Source organism: Hemibagrus wyckioides, linkage group LG25, assembly GCF_019097595.1.
Source record: "Hemibagrus wyckioides isolate EC202008001 linkage group LG25, SWU_Hwy_1.0, whole genome shotgun sequence".
Classification (NCBI taxonomy): Eukaryota; Metazoa; Chordata; class Actinopteri; order Siluriformes; family Bagridae; genus Hemibagrus; species Hemibagrus wyckioides.
The window spans coordinates 2,129,823-2,150,891 of record NC_080734.1 but is presented as its reverse complement, the minus strand read 5'-3'; the positions used below and the strand labels follow the sequence as shown (position 1 = coordinate 2,150,891).

Genomic DNA, 21,069 nt, shown 5'->3' with positions numbered 1-21,069 from the left:
AAGGAAAACATTGACAATCACTGGCTACATTACAACACCTGATCATCACCTGATCCAGATAGCCCTGAGTCTTAGCCTTGAGTCCTGCCACCTAGTCTCCATCACAGATCTGTCCCTAATATTTTGCACAAATAATCTCTAGCCATAACAATGTCTATTCACCAACAGCTTCTAGTCACACATACAGACATTTAGAACCTCTACAACTTCTCCAAGTAAAATTTCCATCAGTTTAAATGAGATTGTGGAGAAAACGTGCCCCAGCCGTCTCGACTCGCTGCTTTATCACTTTTAGTTAAAACTGTCTTTTTGTTATCATTCCAGTTACTCACCCTTTTGCGGTTGTGTTAATCTCTATTCATCCTGTTTTATTTCGTTCTGTCAACATTTGTCATTCCCATTGCATCCTAATTAGGGCCCAAGCAATAATAGTGTGGACGGACCCTCTACTAAGGATTATTACTATTATTATTATTTTTTTTAATTATTTTTTTTTCAGTCATCTGGGCACTTTTGGGGTCATTGAGCTGAACATCTTTCACATTGCATGTTATTAATTCTAATCCACAGGAAGTCAGGTATTTTGAGTTGTTTGCTAAACCCAATGGAATTTGAAATACTCCTAGGGAATTAATACAACCGCCACCAAACCCAGGCTAATATGATCTCAAGACACTGATACAACCGCCACCAAACCCAGGCTAATATGATCTCAAGACATTATTATAACCGCCACCAAACCCAGGCTAATATGATCTCAAGACATTATTATAACCGCCACCAAACCCAGGCTAATATGATCTCAAGACATTATTATAACCGCCACCAAACCCAGGCTAATATGATCTCAAGACATTGATACAACCGCCACCAAACCCAGGCTAATATGATCTCAAGACACTGATACAACCGCCACCAAACCCAGGCTAATATGATCTCAAGACACTGATACAACCGCCACCAAACCCAGGCTAATATGATCTCAAGACATTATTATAACCGCCACCAAACCCAGGCTAATATGATCTCAAGACATTATTATAACCGCCACCAAACCCAGGCTAATATGATCTCAAGACATTATTATAACCGCCACCAAACCCAGGCTAATATGATCTCAAGACATTGATACAACCGCCACCAAACCCAGGCTAATATGATCTCAAGACACTGATACAACCGCCACCAAACCCAGGCTAATATGATCTCAAGACATTATTATAACCGCCACCAAACCCAGGCTAATATGATCTCAAGACATTGATACAACCGCCACCAAACCCAGGCTAATATGATCTCAAGACATTGACACAACCGCCACCAAACCCAGGCTAATATGATCTCAAGACATTGATACAACCGCCACCAAACCCAGGCTAATATGATCTCAAGATATTATTATAACCGCCACCAAACCCAGGCTAATATGATCTCAAGACATTATTATAACCGCCACCAAACCCAGGCTAATATGATCTCAAGAGATTATTATAACCGCCACCAAACCCAGGCTAATATGATCTCAAGACATTATTATAACCGCCACCAAACCCAGGCTAATATGATCTCATGACACTGATACAACCGCCACCAAACCCAGGCTAATATGATCTCAAGAGATTATTATAACCGCCACCAAACCCAGGCTAATATGATCTCAAGACATTGATACAACCGCCACCAAACCCAGGCTAATATGATCTCAAGAGATTGATACAACCGCCACCAAACCCAGGCTAATATGATCTCAAGACACTGATACAACCGCCACCAAACCCAGGCTAATATGATCTCAAGACATTATTATAACCGCCACCAAACCCAGGCTAATATGATCTCAAGACATTGATACAACCGCCACCAAACCCAGGCTAATATGATCTCAAGACATTATTATAACCGCCACCAAACCCAGGCTAATATGATCTCATGACACTGATACAACCGCCACCAAACCCAGGCTAATATGATCTCAAGACATTGATACAACCGCCACCAAACCCAGGCTAATATGATCTCAAGACATTGATACAACCATCACCAAACCCAGGCTAATATGATCTCAAGACATTGATACAACCGCCACCAAACCCAGGCTAATATGATCTCAAGACATTATTATAACCGCCACCAAACCCAGGCTAATATGATCTCAAGACACTGATACAACCGCCACCAAACCCAGGCTAATATGATCTCAAGACACTGATACAACCGCCACCAAACCCAGGCTAATATGATCTCGACATTGATACAACCGCCACCAAACCCAGGCTAATATGATCTCAAGACACTGATACAACCGCCACCAAACCCAGGCTAATATGATCTCAAGACATTATTATAACCGCCACCAAACCCAGGCTAATATGATCTCAAGACACTGATACAACCGCCACCAAACCCAGGCTAATATGATCTCAAGACATTATTATAACCGCCACCAAACCCAGGCTAATATGATCTCAAGACACTGATACAACCGCCACCAAACCCAGGCTAATATGATCTCAAGACACTGATACAACCGCCACCAAACCCAGGCTAATATGATCTCAAGACACTGATACAACCGCCACCAAACCCAGGCTAATATGATCTCAAGACATTATTATAACCGCCACCAAACCCAGGCTAATATGATCTCAAGACATTATTATAACCGCCACCAAACCCAGGCTAATATGATCTCAAGACATTGATACAACCACCACCAAACCCAGGCTAATATGATCTCAAGACATTGATACAACCGCCACCAAACCCAGGCTAATATGATCTCAAGACACTGATACAACCGCCACCAAACCCAGGCTAATATGATCTCAAGACATTATTATAACCGCCACCAAACCCAGGCTAATATGATCTCAAGACATTGATACAACCGCCACCAAACCCAGGCTAATATGATCTCAAGACATTGATACAACCGCCACCAAACCCAGGCTAATATGATCTCAAGACATTGATACAACCGCCACCAAACCCAGGCTAATATGATCTCAAGACATTATTATAACCGCCACCAAACCCAGGCTAATATGATCTCATGACACTGATACAACCGCCACCAAACCCAGGCTAATATGATCTCAAGACATTGATACAACCGCCACCAAACCCAGGCTAATATGATCTCAAGACATTGATACAACCATCACCAAACCCAGGCTAATATGATCTCAAGACATTGATACAACCGCCACCAAACCCAGGCTAATATGATCTCAAGACATTATTATAACCGCCACCAAACCCAGGCTAATATGATCTCAAGACACTGATACAACCGCCACCAAACCCAGGCTAATATGATCTCAAGACATTATTATAACCGCCACCAAACCCAGGCTAATATGATCTCAAGACACTGATACAACCGCCACCAAACCCAGGCTAATATGATCTCAAGACACTGATACAACCGCCACCAAACCCAGGCTAATATGATCTCAAGACACTGATACAACCGCCACCAAACCCAGGCTAATATGATCTCAAGACACTGATACAACCGCCACCAAACCCAGGCTAATATGATCTCAAGACACTGATACAACCGCCACCAAACCCAGGCTAATATGATCTCGACATTGATAATGTAAATTGATGAGGAATTTTTGTCCTCAAATCAGTTCAGCCGTGAGAAGCCCTTAAACTTATGGCGAATAAAACGAAACAGGAAGTGGTTAATAACTTCTGTGTATATTGAGTGATCTACATGAAACCTTAGGATTATGTTAAGCACTGAAAGCTGATCACACTGATATGACGACTGTGAGTCTCAGTCATAGCGCCACCAACTGGCAGCAGGAAGTGTGTCACTTTATGAAATCTCTAATATTTTCTCCCTTACTTTCACCTGATTTGGTTGAAAATCAGTCAGAATAATGTCGGGACATGGCTGATGTGAAACTGTGAAGGAATTTTTGATATCTTGAATCGTGTTACTATGGCGACGATTTACATGAGAACATAATAGAAGAAAATGAATCTTCTCATATCTTACACGTGGAAAGGCCTAATGTTCCAAAATATTTCCCATAAAGAGTGTACATGTTTATGAGAAAGTCCAGTGTGGCTGGTCCCCGGGCGTGGCTTATGGCGAATAAAAGGAAACAGGAAGTGGTTAATAACTTTGGTGTATATTAAGTGATGTACATCAAACCTTAACTTTATGTTAAGAGAAGAAAGCTGATCACACAGACATGACTACTGTGAGTCTCAGTCATAGCACCACCAACTGGCAGCAGGAAGTGTGTCACTTTTAGAAATCGAATATTTTGTCCCTTACTTTCTCCTGATTTGGTTGAAAATCAATGAGAATAATGTCAGGACATGGCTGATGTGAAACTGTGAAGGAATTTGTGATATTTTGAATGATGTTGTTAGAGTGGACAACAGGACATAATAGAAGAAAATTAATAGAAGATATTAATGAGTGGAAAGTCCAAATGTTTCAAAATATCTTACATAGAGAGAGAAAGTGGTTGTGAGCTAGTTTCCTTATTTGCGTTATTGTATGATGCTCATGCGGCTCACACCAATATTTTCAATTTATCAGCCTTTTGAATTCACATGGTTTTGGCCTGACTCAAGATTCAAGATTCAAGATTCAAGAAGCTTTATTGTCATTTCAACCACATATATCTGACGCAGTACAGAGTGAAATGAAACAACGTTTCTCCAGGACCTGGTGCTACATAACATACAACATAGAGTTCAACACAAAACAACACCACAGAGCTAGGACAGAAGTTTGTCTTAGCCACGTAAAGTGCACAGTGTGCAGCTAGGTGCAAACAGAGCATAGACAAGACAGTGCAAAAGACAATAAATACAATAAAGACAACACAAAAGAACACAGGACACTTAGCGCTGAAAGGAAATAAAAGAACGTGTACTGGAATGTAAGTGAAATAAAATAAGATAAAATGAAATGATGTAAAAATATTGTGCAAAAAAACACAGCAGTGGTTGAGGTAGTGCAAATAGAAATAAACATAAATATAACTATAGCAGCAGGTGACAGGTTGAGGTAGTGCAATAAGTAATGAACAATATAAATTGTGTGTGTGTGTGCGTCCACACAGTCGAGAGAGAGAGAGAGTGTGTGTGTGTGTACATGTGTGTGAGAGAGACAGAGAGTTGTATACAATTCAGTCCTGAGTGTGTGTGTGTGTGTGTTGAAAAGTTCAGTCCTGGGTGTTGAGAAGCCTGATGGCTTGAGGAAAGAAACTGATACACAGTCTGGTTGTGAGGCCCGAATGCTCCGGTACCTCTTTCCAGATGGCAGGAGGGTAAAGAGTGTGTGTGAGGGGTGTGTGGGGTGTGTAAGAGTGTGTGTGAGGGGTGTGTGGGGTGTGTAAGAGTGTGTGTGCGGGGTGTGTGGGGTGTGTAAGAGAGTGTGTGAGGGGTGTGTGGGGTGTGTAAGAGTGTGTGTGAGGGGTGTGTGGGGTGTGTAAGAGTGTGTGTGAGGGGTGTGTGGGGTGTGTAAGAGTGTGTGTGAGAGTGTGGGGTGTGTGTGATCGGTGTGTGGGGTCATCCACAATGCTGTTAGCTTTATGGATGCAGCATGCAGTGTACATGTCCCTGATGGAGGGGAGAGAGACTCCGATGATCTTCTCAGCTGTCGTCACTGTCCCCTGAAGGGTCTTGTGATCTGAGACGGTGCAGTTCCTAAACCAGGCAGTGATGCAGCTGCTCAGGACGCTCTCCATGGTCCCTCTGTAGAACACAGTCAGGATGGGGGAAGGAGATGGGCTTTCCTCAGCCTCCACAGGAAGTAGAGGTGCTGCTGGGCTTTCTTGGTGATGGAGCTGGTGTTGAGTGACCAGGTGAAGTTCTCTGCCAGATGGACACCAAGGAATTTGGTGCTCTTGACGATCTCCACAGAGGATCTGTCGATGAACAGTGGAGAATGATCACTCTGTGTTCTCCTGAAGTCAGCAACCATCTCTTTAGTCTTGTCGACGTTCAGGGAGAGGTTGTTGTCTTTACTCCAGGCTGTTAGATGCTGCACCTCCTCTCTGTAAGCTGACTCGTCGTTCTTACTGATGAGACCCACCACAGAGAACTTGACGATGTGGTTGGAGCTGTGCATTGCTGCACAGTCGTGAGTCAGCAGAGTGAACAGCAATGGACTGAGCACACAGCCCTGAGGAGCTCCAGTGCTCAGTGTGGTGGTGCTGGAGATACTGCTCCCGATCCGGACTGACTGAGGTCTCCCAGTCAGGAAATCCAGGATCCAGTTGCAGAGAGAGGTGTTCAGGCCCAGGAGACTCAGCTTCTCAATCAGCTGCTGAGGGATGATGAACTGAAATCTATGAACAGCATTCGAACGTAGGAGTCCTTACAGTCCAGGTGTGTGAGGGCCAGATGGAGGGTTGTGGTGATGGTGTCGTCCGTGGAATGGTTAGGACGATACGCAAACTGCAAGGGGTCCAGCGAGGGTGGTAGCTGTGACTTGATGTGCCTCATGATGAGCCTCTTGAAGCATTTCATCACGATTGGTGTGAGTGCGACGGGACGATAATCATTGAGGCAGGAAACCGTGGACTTCTTTGGCACAGGGACGATGGTCGTTGTCTTGAGGCACGTTGGGATGATGTAGCTGCTCAGAGAGAGGTTGAAAATGTCAGTGAAGACATCTGCTAGCTGCTCCGCACACTCCCTGAGAACTCTCCCAGGAATGTTGTCTGGTCCAGCAGACTCTGCATAGAGTTCTCCTCACGTCAGCTGTGGTGAGACAGAGCACTGGGTCATTAGGAGGAGGGATGATCTTCCTCGCTGTTGTGTTGTTCTGTGCCTCAAACCGAGCGTAGAAGTCATTCAGCGCTTCTGGAAGGGAGGCGTCACTGTCACAGGAAGGTGAAGTTGTCCTGTAGTTGGTGATCGCCTGGATGCCCTGCCACATGCGCCGGGAGTCTCTGCTGTCCTGGAAGTGGCCGTGGATTCTCTGCACAATCTTTTTTATTATCATTATTATTAGTAGTAGTAGTATTAAATAAAGTCTATGGTATTCGCTGCAATATTGTGTTTGGTTTTATTCATTTTTTATCATTGATCATTTAATTGCGCTTCTATTGCTCTTCTGCCGGAACCTCTAACACGCATGCGCTTTCTAAAGTGGCGCCTAAATCAAATTTCGAACACGTCGGCTAATTGAAGATGTGTGGCAAGCACCCGCGATTTTAAAAATGTCCAAAAAAAGAAAAATTGATCTGGAAGGGCGGATGTTTCAGGAGAAATGGAAAGAGAAGTATTTCTTCTGTGAGGTCAACGGCAAGCCGGTATGTTTAATCTGCTCAAAAGCCATGGCTGTGCAAAAAGAGTACAATTATTTTCTCATTACTAAAAAGTATGACAAATATGTAAAAAAAAAAAGTATGAAAAAATGTTCAAAGGAAAGGGTTTTGATTGCCATTACTTAGACAACATTTTTTTTTTCAAAAAGGAATAAGAGTGTTAATGAACAGTTTCTGAGGACTTATTAAATGCAGTTTTACAGAATATTGTGTCTTTCTAGGTTTTTATTTGCAAATTAATTTGTAATTTGGTGCACTATGATTTAAAAAAAAAGGAGATTCGGCCCGCACATGGTCACATTTCTTCTCATCCGGCCCTCACCCTAAAATGAGTTTGACACCCCTGGTTTAGAGGGAGAGTCATTGTCCCTTTTTAACATCACTGGACATTGCTATAATCAGTTTCATTACACCCAAACTGTCACTTATGTCCTTATATAGTTCAGAGGGAGAGGCAGTTGTCTTTTTGCCATTAGTGGACATTGCTGTGATCACTTTCATTAGACCCAAATTGTCACTCTTGTCCTTTTGGTATTTCCCCTTCAAATGCATGTACCCACTGTGTCTGGTGTGCCTAGGTGGCGATGGCGCAGATGCTTGGGCCCGATCATCGTATATTTTTCAATATTTATTTATTTATTTTATTTTTAATTTATTATTTTACTTATTTTTTTATTTCATTATTTTTTTCGTTATAAAAGTGGACAGATAGATATCACATGATATACTTTGTACACATCTTTAGTTGTTTATTGTAATGCGCACTAGGTTAGGAGTGAGCGCCACAACCTGTAGGTTTTTCTTCTGGATAGTCAGAACAGCAAGGTCTTAATGGTAAAGACCTTTTTCCCCTTTTGTTTGGTTAGAGGGTTAATATGCGAGTTTAACTGTAACACACATGAGAGTGGACAGAAGTGTTCAGGCCCAGTCTGAGAAAGCTCTTGACACCTTTATAGAAGTGTTCCTGACTGCAGCAGCTCTCACACCATGCAGTAGTTTCAGTTTAACAGAAATAGCATTGTGGTTTCTGAGGCTAAATGTTTTAGCCAGCAGATCACACTGTCTTATTTTGGGTCATGGTAACAGTCTAAAATGTCTTTATGTTAGAATCTCATACTAGAACACAAAAGCTGGACTTCACTCATAAAAATGTCTCTAATAAATATCATGTAATATATAAAGAGCACTATTTATTCAGACTGTGCTGTAACTGTGTAAGGCCTGTTATTAAGTCCTTTAGGGTGAATAACAGAGAAAGAGTGGATATTAAAGTATAAACTCACACCTTTGTGGAGATTGAAAGATTAACCTGGATAAAACATTCAGAATTATTTATTTAATTCATTATTTAGTCTATGAGTCCAGCAGTTTCACACCTTTGATGTGGTAAAAACCTTAATGGCCTCATGCTGCTGTTTGAGATGTTTGTGCTCTAGTGTCCATCACACCAGAGAGTGTGTGTGTCAGTGTTAGTGGAAACAGCTCTGTGGTTTAAAGTGAGAGATACAAACAAAAGACAGAAAGAGATGTTAGACTTTTATAAAGCCAGAGATTAGAACAGAAGTTAAAACTCAGTTTTATTAAATAAATTGAGACACACATCTGTGTTGGTCAGACTCCGCCCCCTGTGTGTGTAACTCTGGTGAAACTGAACTGAGTAGTGTTTAAGACTGTAGTGACGTCTGAGGTCAGAATCCTGTAGAAGTTTCTTTCATTTTATCAGCAGCAGTTTGTAGATTTAGATCCGTAATGAACAAGTCAGTGCAGTGCATGGAAGATAGAGTGGGTTGTGTTAGTGTGCTGTTATCAGTTGGAGATCAACATTCTAATGGTCTGTGAGAAGAATCTGTACCACAGTCTGCTGGTGCAGGATCTGATGCTGTGATACCATCTGCCTGATGATAGCAGCAAGAGCAGGCCATGACTCGGGAGACTGGAGTCTCCTGGACCTCAGATGATGTGCTGGACTGTCTGCACCACTCTCTGTACAGCTCTGTGGTTGAGGGTGGTGTTGTTCCTGTACTTGTTCTTTATGTCCAGGTGGGAGAGAGAGCAGTTTGTAGGGTGAAGGTAATGGCATTGTGAGTGGAACAGAAGTAACGATAAGCAAACCGCAGTGAGTCGAATGAGGCAGGCAGAAAAGAGCAGATGTCTCTGATGTCCTCTCAAAGTATTTATTGACAATGGTGGTCAGAACAACAGGACATCAGTCGTTCAAGCAGTTCATCACAGATTTCTTTGGTATGGGCACAATGGTCGACATTTTAAAAGTTTGAGAGTGTGGTAATGTGTGTGTGGACATGAGACTGGACACTAAACACTGTTAAAGACTGAAGACTGGGCTCTGTGCAGGACACTCGAGTTCTTCCACTCCAACCTTAACCTTAACACATCATGTCTTCATGGAGCTGCTTTGTGCACAGGGACATTGTCATGCTGGAACAGTGTCTGTTCCTCTTAGTTCCAGTGAAAGGAAACTGTAATGTTACAGCGTACAAAGACATTCTACACAATTGTGTGTTTAAACTTTGTGGAACATGTAGAAATGTCATTAATGTCAGCATAGTGTGTGTGAGTTCTGGTGGTGAGACAGTTCCTTAATATCACCCAACTCACACACATAACTGATCTCTGAGACGTGTCTGAGACTGAACAAGGTAACTGCTTAGCTGTCACTGAGAAGATGCCTTTAAGAGACTGGGTTTTGTATTTTAGCTAAAAAACATGAAAGTAAATCAATATTTAAGGTCATTGAAGGTACAACACTGGAGCTTAAGTTTAAACTGGAAGCTCAAAAAGTAAATTAGCATTCTTTAGTTTGACTGTTAGTAAATTAGAAGCTATTTCTTTTTTATAAAATAAATTTTTCCCTACAAGTACTTCATTAATCTTCTTCTATCAGAGCGGTTCCAGCACACAGGACTGATAGAGCTCCAGTATATCATATCTGTAAAGTCATGTGACTCATCACAGCATCAGAATAGACAAGAATTCACTGTGAGCTTCATCTCATTACAGCTAATGGACCAATCAGATCAGTCCACAGCTTCAAAACATCCAATCAGGTGTGAGTCTGGACCTGGTTTTCTACTGAACACACAAGTTCATTCCCTCACTATCACTTCGTCTGAACAGGAACGATGACCACACTCTTTGTCGCTCTTTGTGTTCTTTTTTCTCTCTTCACAGCTGGTGAGTAACATTCTGAAAACTTTAACTTCAATTAATTCAATATGAAATATTACTGTATTATCATTAAATATTAAACACTTTTTACAGTAAATTCTTCTGACATCAAGGAGCTTCATGTGAGAACAGTAAAGAGTGGAGAAGATGTAACTATGGAGTGTAACATTAGCAGTGTCACAGGGAAAGATAAAGTAGTTTGGTTCAGACAGAGTTCAGGAAAATTGCCTCAGATTTTTGCAAAACCATACCAGAACAATTTGGGCTACAAACTTGCTGATGGATTTAATGATAGTCGCTTCAGTATTAGTGTAAATGACCAAAAATTTGATCTCAATATTAAAAATATAAGAGAAGATGATGTAGGAGAATATTTCTGTGGAGAATCAGAAGGAAGTATACTGAAGTTCACATCTGGAACACATCTGCAATTTGAAGGTAAACAGTTTTACTCTGATAACCTGCTAATTCCAGATCAACACTTTAACCAGAATTATGTGTACATATTAGGGATGCCACAATACTCAATATAATATTGAAGCGTTCGGTACGATCTCCACGGTTCAATACTCGTATGTGAATCATGTTTTTTTCGTTTTTTTGTTGAAATAATTAGAAATAATTTCCATCTGTTTTATTTCTCTCTGAACCGCCTGTTTGTGTTTGCTTGTACTGTATGTCTATGTGCTGAGACAGACACGCCTCCCCATCAGTAAATATCTTTAGTAAATATCAGTAATATCAGTAAATATCAGATTTCACAATCTAACCCTGGAGAGTGGAGAAGTGAGGCAAAAATACGAGAAAGCACCGCTGCTACCGTCACGTCCTTTTTTTTAGCACTGAGGTAATTCCTGACCTCTACGGAAAGACGCGCAAAAAAATCTAAAACGAATTGGCTAAAGCACAAAGATGTGTACATGTGTACAAGTAGATTTTTGTATTTAAGTAAAATAAAGAGAATTGCATCTTACTGTTCCTGTCACCTAAGCAAAGAATGATGAAAAAAAAGCACTTTAATTTGCCAAGCCATCAGAACCGACCCGAAAACCGTGGTTAAAAAACCGAGGTACGAATTGAACCGTGGGTTAACTGTATTGTTGCATCCCTAGTACATATGCATTAAATGTTGAATATTTCACATTATTCATATTTCGTATCATTTCTGTTTATTTGCTGCTTTTCTAATTTATTTGTAAAGATAAAGAGACGACACACCGTCCTACATCTGGATCTACTACTGAAAATTCAACAAGCAGCGATGATGAAGGTAAGAATATGGATAAAATAATCTTCCTTTCACTGTCTATAACAGAATGTTCCATAGTGAAAACCTCTCCCTGTTAATAAATCATAAAATATTTATAAAAGTTGTAAATTTATACATCGTGTGCATTTTCATCATTTCAGGTGAAGACCATTGGATTATTCCTTTAGCCGTCTCCAATATAATCTCTGTTATTGTAATCACAGTTCTGGTTGGAGTTTTATATAAAAATCACAGAAAAGGTTTGTTTACTTTTATTATTGTTGTTATTTATAGAGTTATTGTATAAAGTCTAAATGTGAATCTTTTCTACATTTAATCTTTACTTGTGTGTATTATTGTTCAGATTCTTCATCAAGCAACCATCAAATTCCCACCAATCAGGTAATCCAGTCTTCTATTAACTGTGATTCTATTCTGTTAAATAAATCCACATCTGAATGCACAGAGAATTTTAATAGACAATTATTCACCAAAATATCAGAGTAATCATTATTTTAGTCTTTAATCCTCTCTGGTTAATAAACAGCTCTTGTTCTTTATCAGGCTGCTGCTGATGATGTCTTGAACTATGCAGCTGTGAGTTTTGCTAAGAAACCTTCATCCTCCAGAACATTCAGAGAAAAGAGCCATGAAGACGTTTATGCACAAGTTAAAATAAAATAGAGAATTTAAATCATCAGACACTGGAGATTTACTGCTGTAAGGCACATTTTATTAGGTCATGCCTGATAAGGGGAAAGGGGGAGAGGAAGATTACTGTTTTTCCCAAAAATTCAATATTGTTACATTTCCTGAATATAATTATTATAATTATTATTTTTATATAATTATCCTGTGTTTATGTGCACATTGGTGTAAAATTTGTTTATACTATATATTTGTTGTATATTTTTAAATAAATAATAAAACACTTTATCAAAGGAAATATTTGAAGTTTAGAGTACATTATATGTATATACAGTATATAAAAAAATTATATAAGTAATTTTAATGTTTCCAAAATTAATTAAAGTCAACTACCTGAAATATATTCAAGTTGAAGTCTCAGGGCTTCGGGCTGCTAAAGTGTTAAACTCCCAGTCCGGTCCACTCTGTGGACAGCGTGATCAGATAGTCCTGATGAAGGAAACATAAAACCATCTGTCAAAGTGAGGATATTAAAGGATCAAACTACTAACCTCATCTATTTCATTTCCCCATAAGTTCATTACTTCCATTTTTTCACTATGAGTCTTATTACAAATATATTATACAGGGGTAAATAACAGCAGGAGACCCACAAATGGACAGAGTGTATGAGTGGAGGAAATGACTGGTGCATTATTTCCTGTTGACTGAGATGCAGGAAGACACAGTGTGAAAAACACAGACATCTTTAAATATGTGTGAAATACGAGGATCATTAACAGCTCTCAGATTAAACTCAGTACAGTAGCAGAGTCGTTTATAATTACACACAATTCTGCTCAATTGGATAGAATAATAATATATATTTTGTGAGTAGTGTGTTCAGACTGAAGAAGAAAAAGAAGATGATGAAGAAGAAGAAGAAGAAGAAGACAAAGAGCTTTTGAAGTACCCAGATGATGCACTTATTCACCCAGACAATAACAAGTGTGAATGTTAGATACTTTATGCACTCAACAGTTACAGCTTTCTTACAAAGGGGTGGGGCTACCAGGCACTGAGACTGGACAAGAAAACCTTTTCAAGATGGTCAATGACACTGCAATGGACAAGACATTTTACAAACGCCCACATTGATTTATTTCTCAACATCCTGTATGGAGCAGGGATTCAGAGGGACATGTTCTTCATTAGGAGGGACATTTACAGATTATTTCAATTCAATTTATTTTATATAGCGCCTTTTACACTGAACATTGTCTCAAAGCAGCTTTACAAAAGAAGAGAAACAGAGAAAGAGGAGGGGAAAAAAATAAAATAAATAAATAAATAGAAATAAGAATAAATTATTAAATTAAATTATTTAATTATTTTGTCCCTAATGAGAAGCCTGTGGTGACAGTGGCAAGGAAAAACTCCTTGGGATGATAGGAGGAAGAAACCTTGAGAGGAACCAGGCTCAGAAGGGAACCCATCCTCATTTGGGTGACACTAAACAGTAAATAATGTAACTGTAGCTGATTAATGTCCTTTCTACAACAGAAATCAATGGCCCATGAGGAACTATTAGGTCAGTGTAGTTTCTGAGGTCATTATAGACACTAATTCTTTGCTGTCACAAGCTGACAGATGAAATTGCAGATCTGTGACGGTGTGAAAGTCTCCAAGTGGCTCTGTCCATGGCTGTCTCCTGGTCCACACAGATCCATTCACAGCACCAGTGGGCACCACCAAGTGATGAGACTCCGACCAGGGGCATTTCTAGAATTTGAAAACATCAGGAGCTGAGCCTGAACCATCAGGGTCTAATTAGGGAGCGGGGGTAAGCAAGAATAACACGTTTTGTAAGAGCATTTTTATGTAATATTGTTTAATAATGAACACAAATGAACACAAACAGTATGCAGCTTTAGAAAATTTCATTCAATCTTTTTTCTGACTCCTCCCATCATTTCAGAGTCTTGCTACTAAAAAAGGAGTTCATTAAATTCATGAGATTTTCTCTCACACAGGTATGCCATGCAATATTATCTCTTTTACAGCTTGTGTGTGAAGCAGTGTCGTGTAGATCCTTTATTATTATTATTTTACAATAATCTGTATTACACTTGCACCTCTTATTTCATTCCTCATTTATACTGGAACTACTGTATGTAACGTTCTTTGTTTATTTTATTTGTTACAGCCTCTCTTCTCTTATTGTTCTCTCATCCCTCATCTGTCTTGCTGCTTGTCTGTATCTTGTCTACTTCATGCTCTTGGTGACTTTTCCATCCTCTTTCTTTGAGGGTGGAATCATCAGAGAGTATCTCCGAGACTGGACTTGAGCAAAACGGTCAATCACCATACTAGTATTTCTAGTGCTGAGAATTCCTTTATCAATAGACAGAACAGCTGAATGATGGAGTCTGTTCTGGTCCATTGTTCACCTATAAGTCATGTCTGTATTTTAACTTAAATACTGCATTAGTTAAATAATAGATAGTCATGATGTTCAGACTGTAATGTCTTAACACTTTATATTTTATTTAGATCTATCTTTAATCTTATTTAATTTAAGGCTTTTGTAGGTCTTGGGTATGGAATAATATTTTAAAGGGTCCTATATGTCAGGGATTTTCAGAATCAGAGACAGTGAGCCTCCTTTTTGACACAACATACATTTGTTAGCCGACTTTTATCAACTGTGTTAACATTAAATATTAAAAGTCAGGCTATTATCAGAATAATAAGATTGTTGTGTTTCCTGACCATTTTATTTTTATTGCTGTCGCGGTCAAGGGCTGTAAGGTGTTTTAGTCACGTGGTGTGAAAGCGGCACTGTGCAGACCGATAGGTGTAGGACATTAAAGTATCGCGAGAGCGGTTCTAGAGAATATTCCAGCACACACTCGTGGTATTTTGGCCTGTGTGTGTGTGTGTGTGTGTGTGTGTGTGTGTGTGGAGAGAGATGTCAGTCAAAATCGTGTACAGTAAACGACAACAGAACTCAAATAAACAGATCAACATTTACTTAATTCCTCTACACTCCATTCGGGACTAGATTAAAGTCAGCCGGGGCTCGAGCCCTAGCGACACCCCTGACTCCGACCAGGGGAAGGGCAGTGGTTACACTGGAAACTGGCAAACACTGGGAGATTAGGAGTGGGGTGTATAGCTCGACAGACCACCACCAAACCCAGGCTAATATGATCTCAAGACATTGATACAACCACCAAACTTAAACCCTTAAACTTATGGTGAATAAAACGAAACAGGAAGTGGTTAATAACTTCTGTGTACATTAAGTGATCTACATGAAACCTTAGGATTATGTTAAGCATTGAAAGCTGATCACACTGATATGACGACTGTGAGTCTCAGTCATAGCGCCACCAACTGGCAGCAGGAAGTGTGTCACTTTTTGAAATCTCTAATATTTTCTCCCTTACTTTCACCTGATTTGTTTGAAAATCAGTCAGAATAATGTCGGGACATGGCTGATGTGAAACTGTGAAGGAATTTTTGATACATTGAATCGTGTTACTATGGCGACGATTTACATGAGAACATAATAGAAGAAAATGAATCTTCTCATATCTTACAAGTGGAAAGGCCTAATGTTCCAAAATATTTCCCATATAGCGTGTAAATGTTTATGAGAAAGTCCAGTGTGGCTGGTCCCCGGGCGTGGCACAGGGCTGTCACAGCGCCCCCTGGAACTTTGTCAGAAATATAGCTGCACAGCTCATATTCACTTGCACGTATATGCATGAGAGCCGGTAAACATTTAGATCTCATTGAGCAAAATGACGTTCATCCACCTGTCATGGGATCTGATTAACAGGAAGTCAGTTATTTTGGGATGTTTGAAAAATGCACCCATTAGAATTTGATATACTTCTCCTAGGGGATTTATATTATTTTGATCAAACAGGGTCCAATATGATCTGAAGACATTGAGGATCTAAAGTTGTGAAGGGATTCTTGATCTCAAACGGTTCAGCCGTGAGGAACCCTTAAACTTATGGTGAATAAAAGGAAACAGGAAGTGGCTAATAACTTCGGTGTATATTGAGTGATGTACATCAAACCTCAACGTAATATTAAGAGAAGAAAGCTGATCACATGGACATGACTACTGTGAGTCTCAGTCATAGCACCACCAACTGGCAGGAGGAAGTGTGTCACTTTTAGAAATCTAATGTTTTGTCCCTTACTTTCTCCTGATTTGGTTGAAAATCAGTCAGAATAATGTCAGGACATGGCTGATGTGAAACTGTGAAGGAATTTGTGATATTGTGAATGATGTTGCTATGGTGAAGATTTAAATAAGGACATAATAGAAGAAAATTAATGTTCTTATATCTTAACAGTGGAAAGTCCTAATGTTTCAAAACATTTTACATAGAAAGAACAACTGGTTGTGAGTAAGTTTGCTTAGTTTCATGATTTTGTGATGCTCAAACGGCTCACAACAAATTTTTACATTCATCAGTCCATTGACTAGACATGGTTTTGGCCTGACTCCTGCAGTACTACACTATGTCCACTAGAGGCTCTTTCCCCTTTATTTATTTATTTATTTATTTATTTATTTATGTATTTATGTATGTATTTAACATGGCTTCATGTTCACAATTTATATATATACAGAGTCAACCAAAAAATGTATATACACTTCAGGAAAAGAAAAATAGTATGATGTAAATTATATTAGAATAATATTATTAAAATTAACATATTATTATCACAATATCATCATATATATCAATCTATAATGTATAGCAATAAATTTAGTAATAAAATATCTATACATATTTTTCTTTTCCTGAAATGTGTATACATTTTTCTGGGTGACTCTAGATCTATATATATAAACTGATATATAAATATGGTTCAGAGGGAGAGTCATTGTCCCTTTTGACATCACTGGACATTGCTATGATCTGTTTCATTACACCCAAACGGTCACGTTTGTCCTTATATAGTTTAGACGGACAGTCAGGTTTTTTTTGCCATCAGTGTACATTGCTGTGATCACTTTCATTAGACCCAAATTATCACTCTTGTACTTTTGGTATTTCCCCTTTAAATGCATGTACCCACTGTGCCCACTGTGTCTGGTGCACCTGGGCAGCGATGGCACCGTTGCTTGGACCCGATCATCGTTGCTTGCAACTATATTTATAGTTGATCTTAGTACATCCTTTATCACCATTGACTTGATAGTCTAGAACACGTGTTAAGTGAACAGCCCTCTCCTGGCTCATTTCTGACTGTGGTGTGGATGGACGCTTTATTTCTTTCTTTTTCTCTTATATTTTATTTTCATTAGAGCAACTGTAACATGGCAAAGGAATTTCCCCCTGGGATAATAAAGTTCTTTGAATTGAATTGAATTGAATTGAATTTCTCAGAAAGCCCTCATATCTGTCAACTTCTGTCAACTTTTAGTTTTGCTGTCATAGCTAGTCTTGCCTGAGCCTCTGTATGTACATAATGTGCATTGTCTTTAATATTTTTATGTTTTTCTTTCTCATTATTTTTTCACTTATCCTCTCTCTCTCTCTCTCTCTCTCTCGCTTTATTTCCTTATCATTTTTTGTGCATGTTCAGTTGTGAAACACAGTTTGTGGATCAGACAGAGTTGTCTGTGATTCTTCATATTGTGAAGTCATGCAGTATGAAAGCTCCTGTCCCCGATCCATCATGCAGTGTGAACACAGCAGAGACTGAATGCTAACACAGATAGTTGTGTAATGTGAAAACAACCGTGATCCAAACACTTTGAAAATCATGCAGTGTGAACTCAGCCTGACTGACCAGATCAATATCCCAGTTTAATTGACTTGATGCTATACTCTGATTAAAAAGTGTTCCTTTATTATTTTTGAGCAGTGTATTATATCTTAAATGTAGCATCTGGAGTCATAACAATGGTTCAGAATTAATTCCTCTGTGTGGAAGTTGAATATATTTGAATATATTTCAGGTAGTTGACTTTAATTAATTTTGGAAACATTAAAATTACTTATATAATTTTTTTATATACTGTATATACATATAATGTACTCTAAACTTCAAATATTTCCTTTGATAAAGTGTTTTATTATTTATTTATAAATATATAACAAATATACACAGGATAATTATATAAAAATAATAATTATAATAATTATATTCAGAAAATATATGATGAATTTATATTGAATTTTTTGGAAAACAGTAATCTTCCTCTCCCCCTTTCCCCTTATCAGGCATGACCTAATAAAATGTGCCTTACAGCAGTAAATCTCCAGTGTCTGATGATTTAAATTCTCTATTTTATTTTAACTTGTGCATAAACGTCTTCATGGCTCTTTTCTCTGGATGTTCTGGAGGATGAAGGTTTCTTAGCAAAACTCACAGCTGCATAGTTCAAGACATCATCATCAGCAGCCTGATAAAGAACAAGAGCTGTTTATTAACCAGAGAGGATTAAAGACTAAAATAATGATTACTCTGATATTTTGGTGAATAATTGTCTATTAAAATTCTCTGTGCATTCAGATGTGGATTTATTTAACAGAATAGAATCACAGTTAATAGAAGACTGGATTACCTGATTGGTGGGAATTTGATGGTTGCTTGATGAAGAATCTGAACAATAATACACACAAGTAAAGATTAAATGTAGAAAAGATTCACATTTAGACTTTATACAATAACTCTATAAATAACAACAATAATAAAAGTAAACAAACCTTTTCTGTGATTTTTATATAAAACTCCAACCAGAACTGTGATTACAATAACAGAGATTATATTGGAGACGGCTAAAGGAATAATCCAATGGTCTTCACCTGAAATGATGAAAATGCACACGATGTATAAATTTACAACTTTTATAAATATTTTATGATTTATTAACAGGGAGAGGTTTTCACTATGGAACATTCTGTTATAGACAGTGAAAGGAAGCCAAATTCTTACCATTACCACCACTGCCGGCTGAATTTTTATCACCGCTGCTTGTTGAATTTCTAGTTTTGGATGTACGACGGTGTGTCGTCTCTTGATCTGTAAAAAAAATTATGAAAGCAGCAAATAAACAGAAATGATACTAAATATGAATAATGTGAAATATTCAACATTTAATGCATATGTACTAGGGATGCAACAATACAGTTAACCCACGGTTCAATTCGTACCTCGGTTTTTTAACCACGGTTTTCGGGTCGGTTCTGATGGCTTGGCAAATTAAAGTGGTTTTTTTTTCATTATTCTTTGCTTAGGTGACAGGAACAGTAAGATGCAATTCTCTTTATTTTACTTAAATACAAAAATCTACTTGTACACATGTACACATCTTTGTGCTTTAGCCAATTCGTTTTAGATTTTTTTGTGCGTCTTTCCGTAGAGGTCAGGAATTACCTCAGTGCTAAAAAAAAGGACGTGACGGTAGCAGCGGTGCTTTCTCGTATTTTTGCCTCACTTCTCCACTCTCCAGGGTTAGATTGTGAAATCTGACACCAGCATCACAAGCATGGTTAAGTGCTCCTAACTTTAGTGCTCACTGATTGGATATTTACTGACGGGGAGGCGTGTCTGTCTCAGCACATAGACATACAGTACAAGCAAACACAAACAGGCGGTTCAGAGAGAAATAAAACACATGGAAATTATTTCTAATTATTTCAACAAAAAAACGAAAAAAACGTGATTCACATACGAGTATTGAACCGTGGAGATCGTACCGAACGCTTCAATATTATATTGAGTATTGTGGCATCCCTAATATGTACACATAATTCTGGTTAAAGTGTTGATCTGGAATTAGCAGGTTATCAGAGTAAAACTGTTTACCTTCAAATTGCAGATGTGTTCCAGATGTGAACTTCGTTACACTTCCTTCTGATTCTCCACAGAAATATTCTCCTCCATCATCTTCTCTTATATTTTTAATATTGAGATCAAATTTTTGGTCATTTACACTAATACTGAAGCGACTATCATTAAATCCATCAGCAAGTTTGTAGCCTAAATTGTTCGAGTATGGTTTTGCAAAAATCTGAGGCAATTTTCCTGAACTCTGTCTGAACCAAACTACTTTATCTTTCCCTGTGACACTGCTAATGTTACACTCCATAGTTACATCTTCTCCACTCTTTACTGTTCTCACATGAAGCTCCTTGATGTCAGAAGAATTTACTGTAAAAAGTGTTTAATATTTAATGATAATACAGTAATATTTCATATTGAATTAATTGAAGTTAAAGTTTTCAGAATGTTACTCACCAGCTGTGAAGAGAGAAAAAAGAACACAAAGAGCGACAAAGAGTGTGGTCATCGTTCCTGTTCAGACGAAGTGATAGTGAGGGAATGAACTTGTGTGTTCAGTAGAAAACCAGGTCCAGACTCACACCTGATTGGATGTTTTGAAGCTGTGGACTGATCTGATTGGTCCATTAGCTGTAATGAGATGAAGCTCACAGTGAATTCTTGTCTATTCTGATGCTGTGATGAGTCACATGACTTTACAGATATGATATACTGGAGCTCTATCAGTCCTGTGTGCTGGAACCGCTCTGATAGAAGAAGATTAATGAAGTACTTGTAGGGAAAAATTTATTTTCTAAAAAAATTTGCTAACAGTCAAACTAAAGAATGCTAATTTACTTTTTGAGCTTCCAGTTTAAGCTTAAGCTCCAGTGT

At 38.7% G+C, this 21,069-nt stretch overlaps 2 protein-coding genes across 2 annotated transcripts; one reads left to right on the top strand and one right to left on the bottom strand.

Annotated features, from left to right (window-relative positions):
* Positions 1-10,363: 10,363 nt before the first annotated feature.
* LOC131345556 (uncharacterized) lies at positions 10,364-12,551 on the top strand. The gene is made up of 6 exons (XM_058378492.1): positions 10,364-10,502; positions 10,590-10,934; positions 11,698-11,766; positions 11,901-12,005; positions 12,110-12,147; positions 12,310-12,551. The coding sequence occupies exons 1-6, from the start codon at positions 10,451-10,453 to the stop codon at positions 12,427-12,429; spliced, it is 729 nt and encodes a 242-aa protein (XP_058234475.1). The 5' UTR covers positions 10,364-10,450; the 3' UTR covers positions 12,430-12,551.
* A 6,067-nt stretch (positions 12,552-18,618) lies between these two features.
* Positions 18,619-20,791, bottom strand: LOC131345775 (uncharacterized). The gene is made up of 6 exons (XM_058378832.1): positions 20,653-20,791; positions 20,221-20,565; positions 19,348-19,434; positions 19,119-19,217; positions 18,977-19,014; positions 18,619-18,814 (listed from the first exon to the last, which is right to left on the bottom strand). The coding sequence occupies exons 1-6, from the start codon at positions 20,702-20,704 to the stop codon at positions 18,695-18,697; spliced, it is 741 nt and encodes a 246-aa protein (XP_058234815.1). The 5' UTR covers positions 20,705-20,791; the 3' UTR covers positions 18,619-18,694.
* Positions 20,792-21,069: the final 278 nt, after the last annotated feature.

Bases quoted from the DNA above. Each gene is read 5' to 3' on its own strand.
- LOC131345775 (XM_058378832.1), bottom strand. From the start codon at position 20,704: ATGACCACACTCTTTGTCGCTCTTTGTGTTCTTTTTTCTCTCTTCACA. The intron at 19,435-20,220 runs GTAAACAGTTTT...TTTTTTTTACAG, and splicing joins AACACATCTGCAATTTGAAG to ATCAAGAGACGACACACCGT. The intron at 19,015-19,118 runs GTTTGTTTACTT...ATTATTGTTCAG, and splicing joins ATATAAAAATCACAGAAAAG to ATTCTTCATCAAGCAACCAT.
- LOC131345556 (XM_058378492.1), top strand. From the start codon at position 10,451: ATGACCACACTCTTTGTCGCTCTTTGTGTTCTTTTTTCTCTCTTCACA. The intron at 10,503-10,589 runs GTGAGTAACATT...CACTTTTTACAG, and splicing joins TTTTTCTCTCTTCACAGCTG to TAAATTCTTCTGACATCAAG. The intron at 12,006-12,109 runs GTTTGTTTACTT...ATTATTGTTCAG, and splicing joins ATATAAAAATCACAGAAAAG to ATTCTTCATCAAGCAACCAT.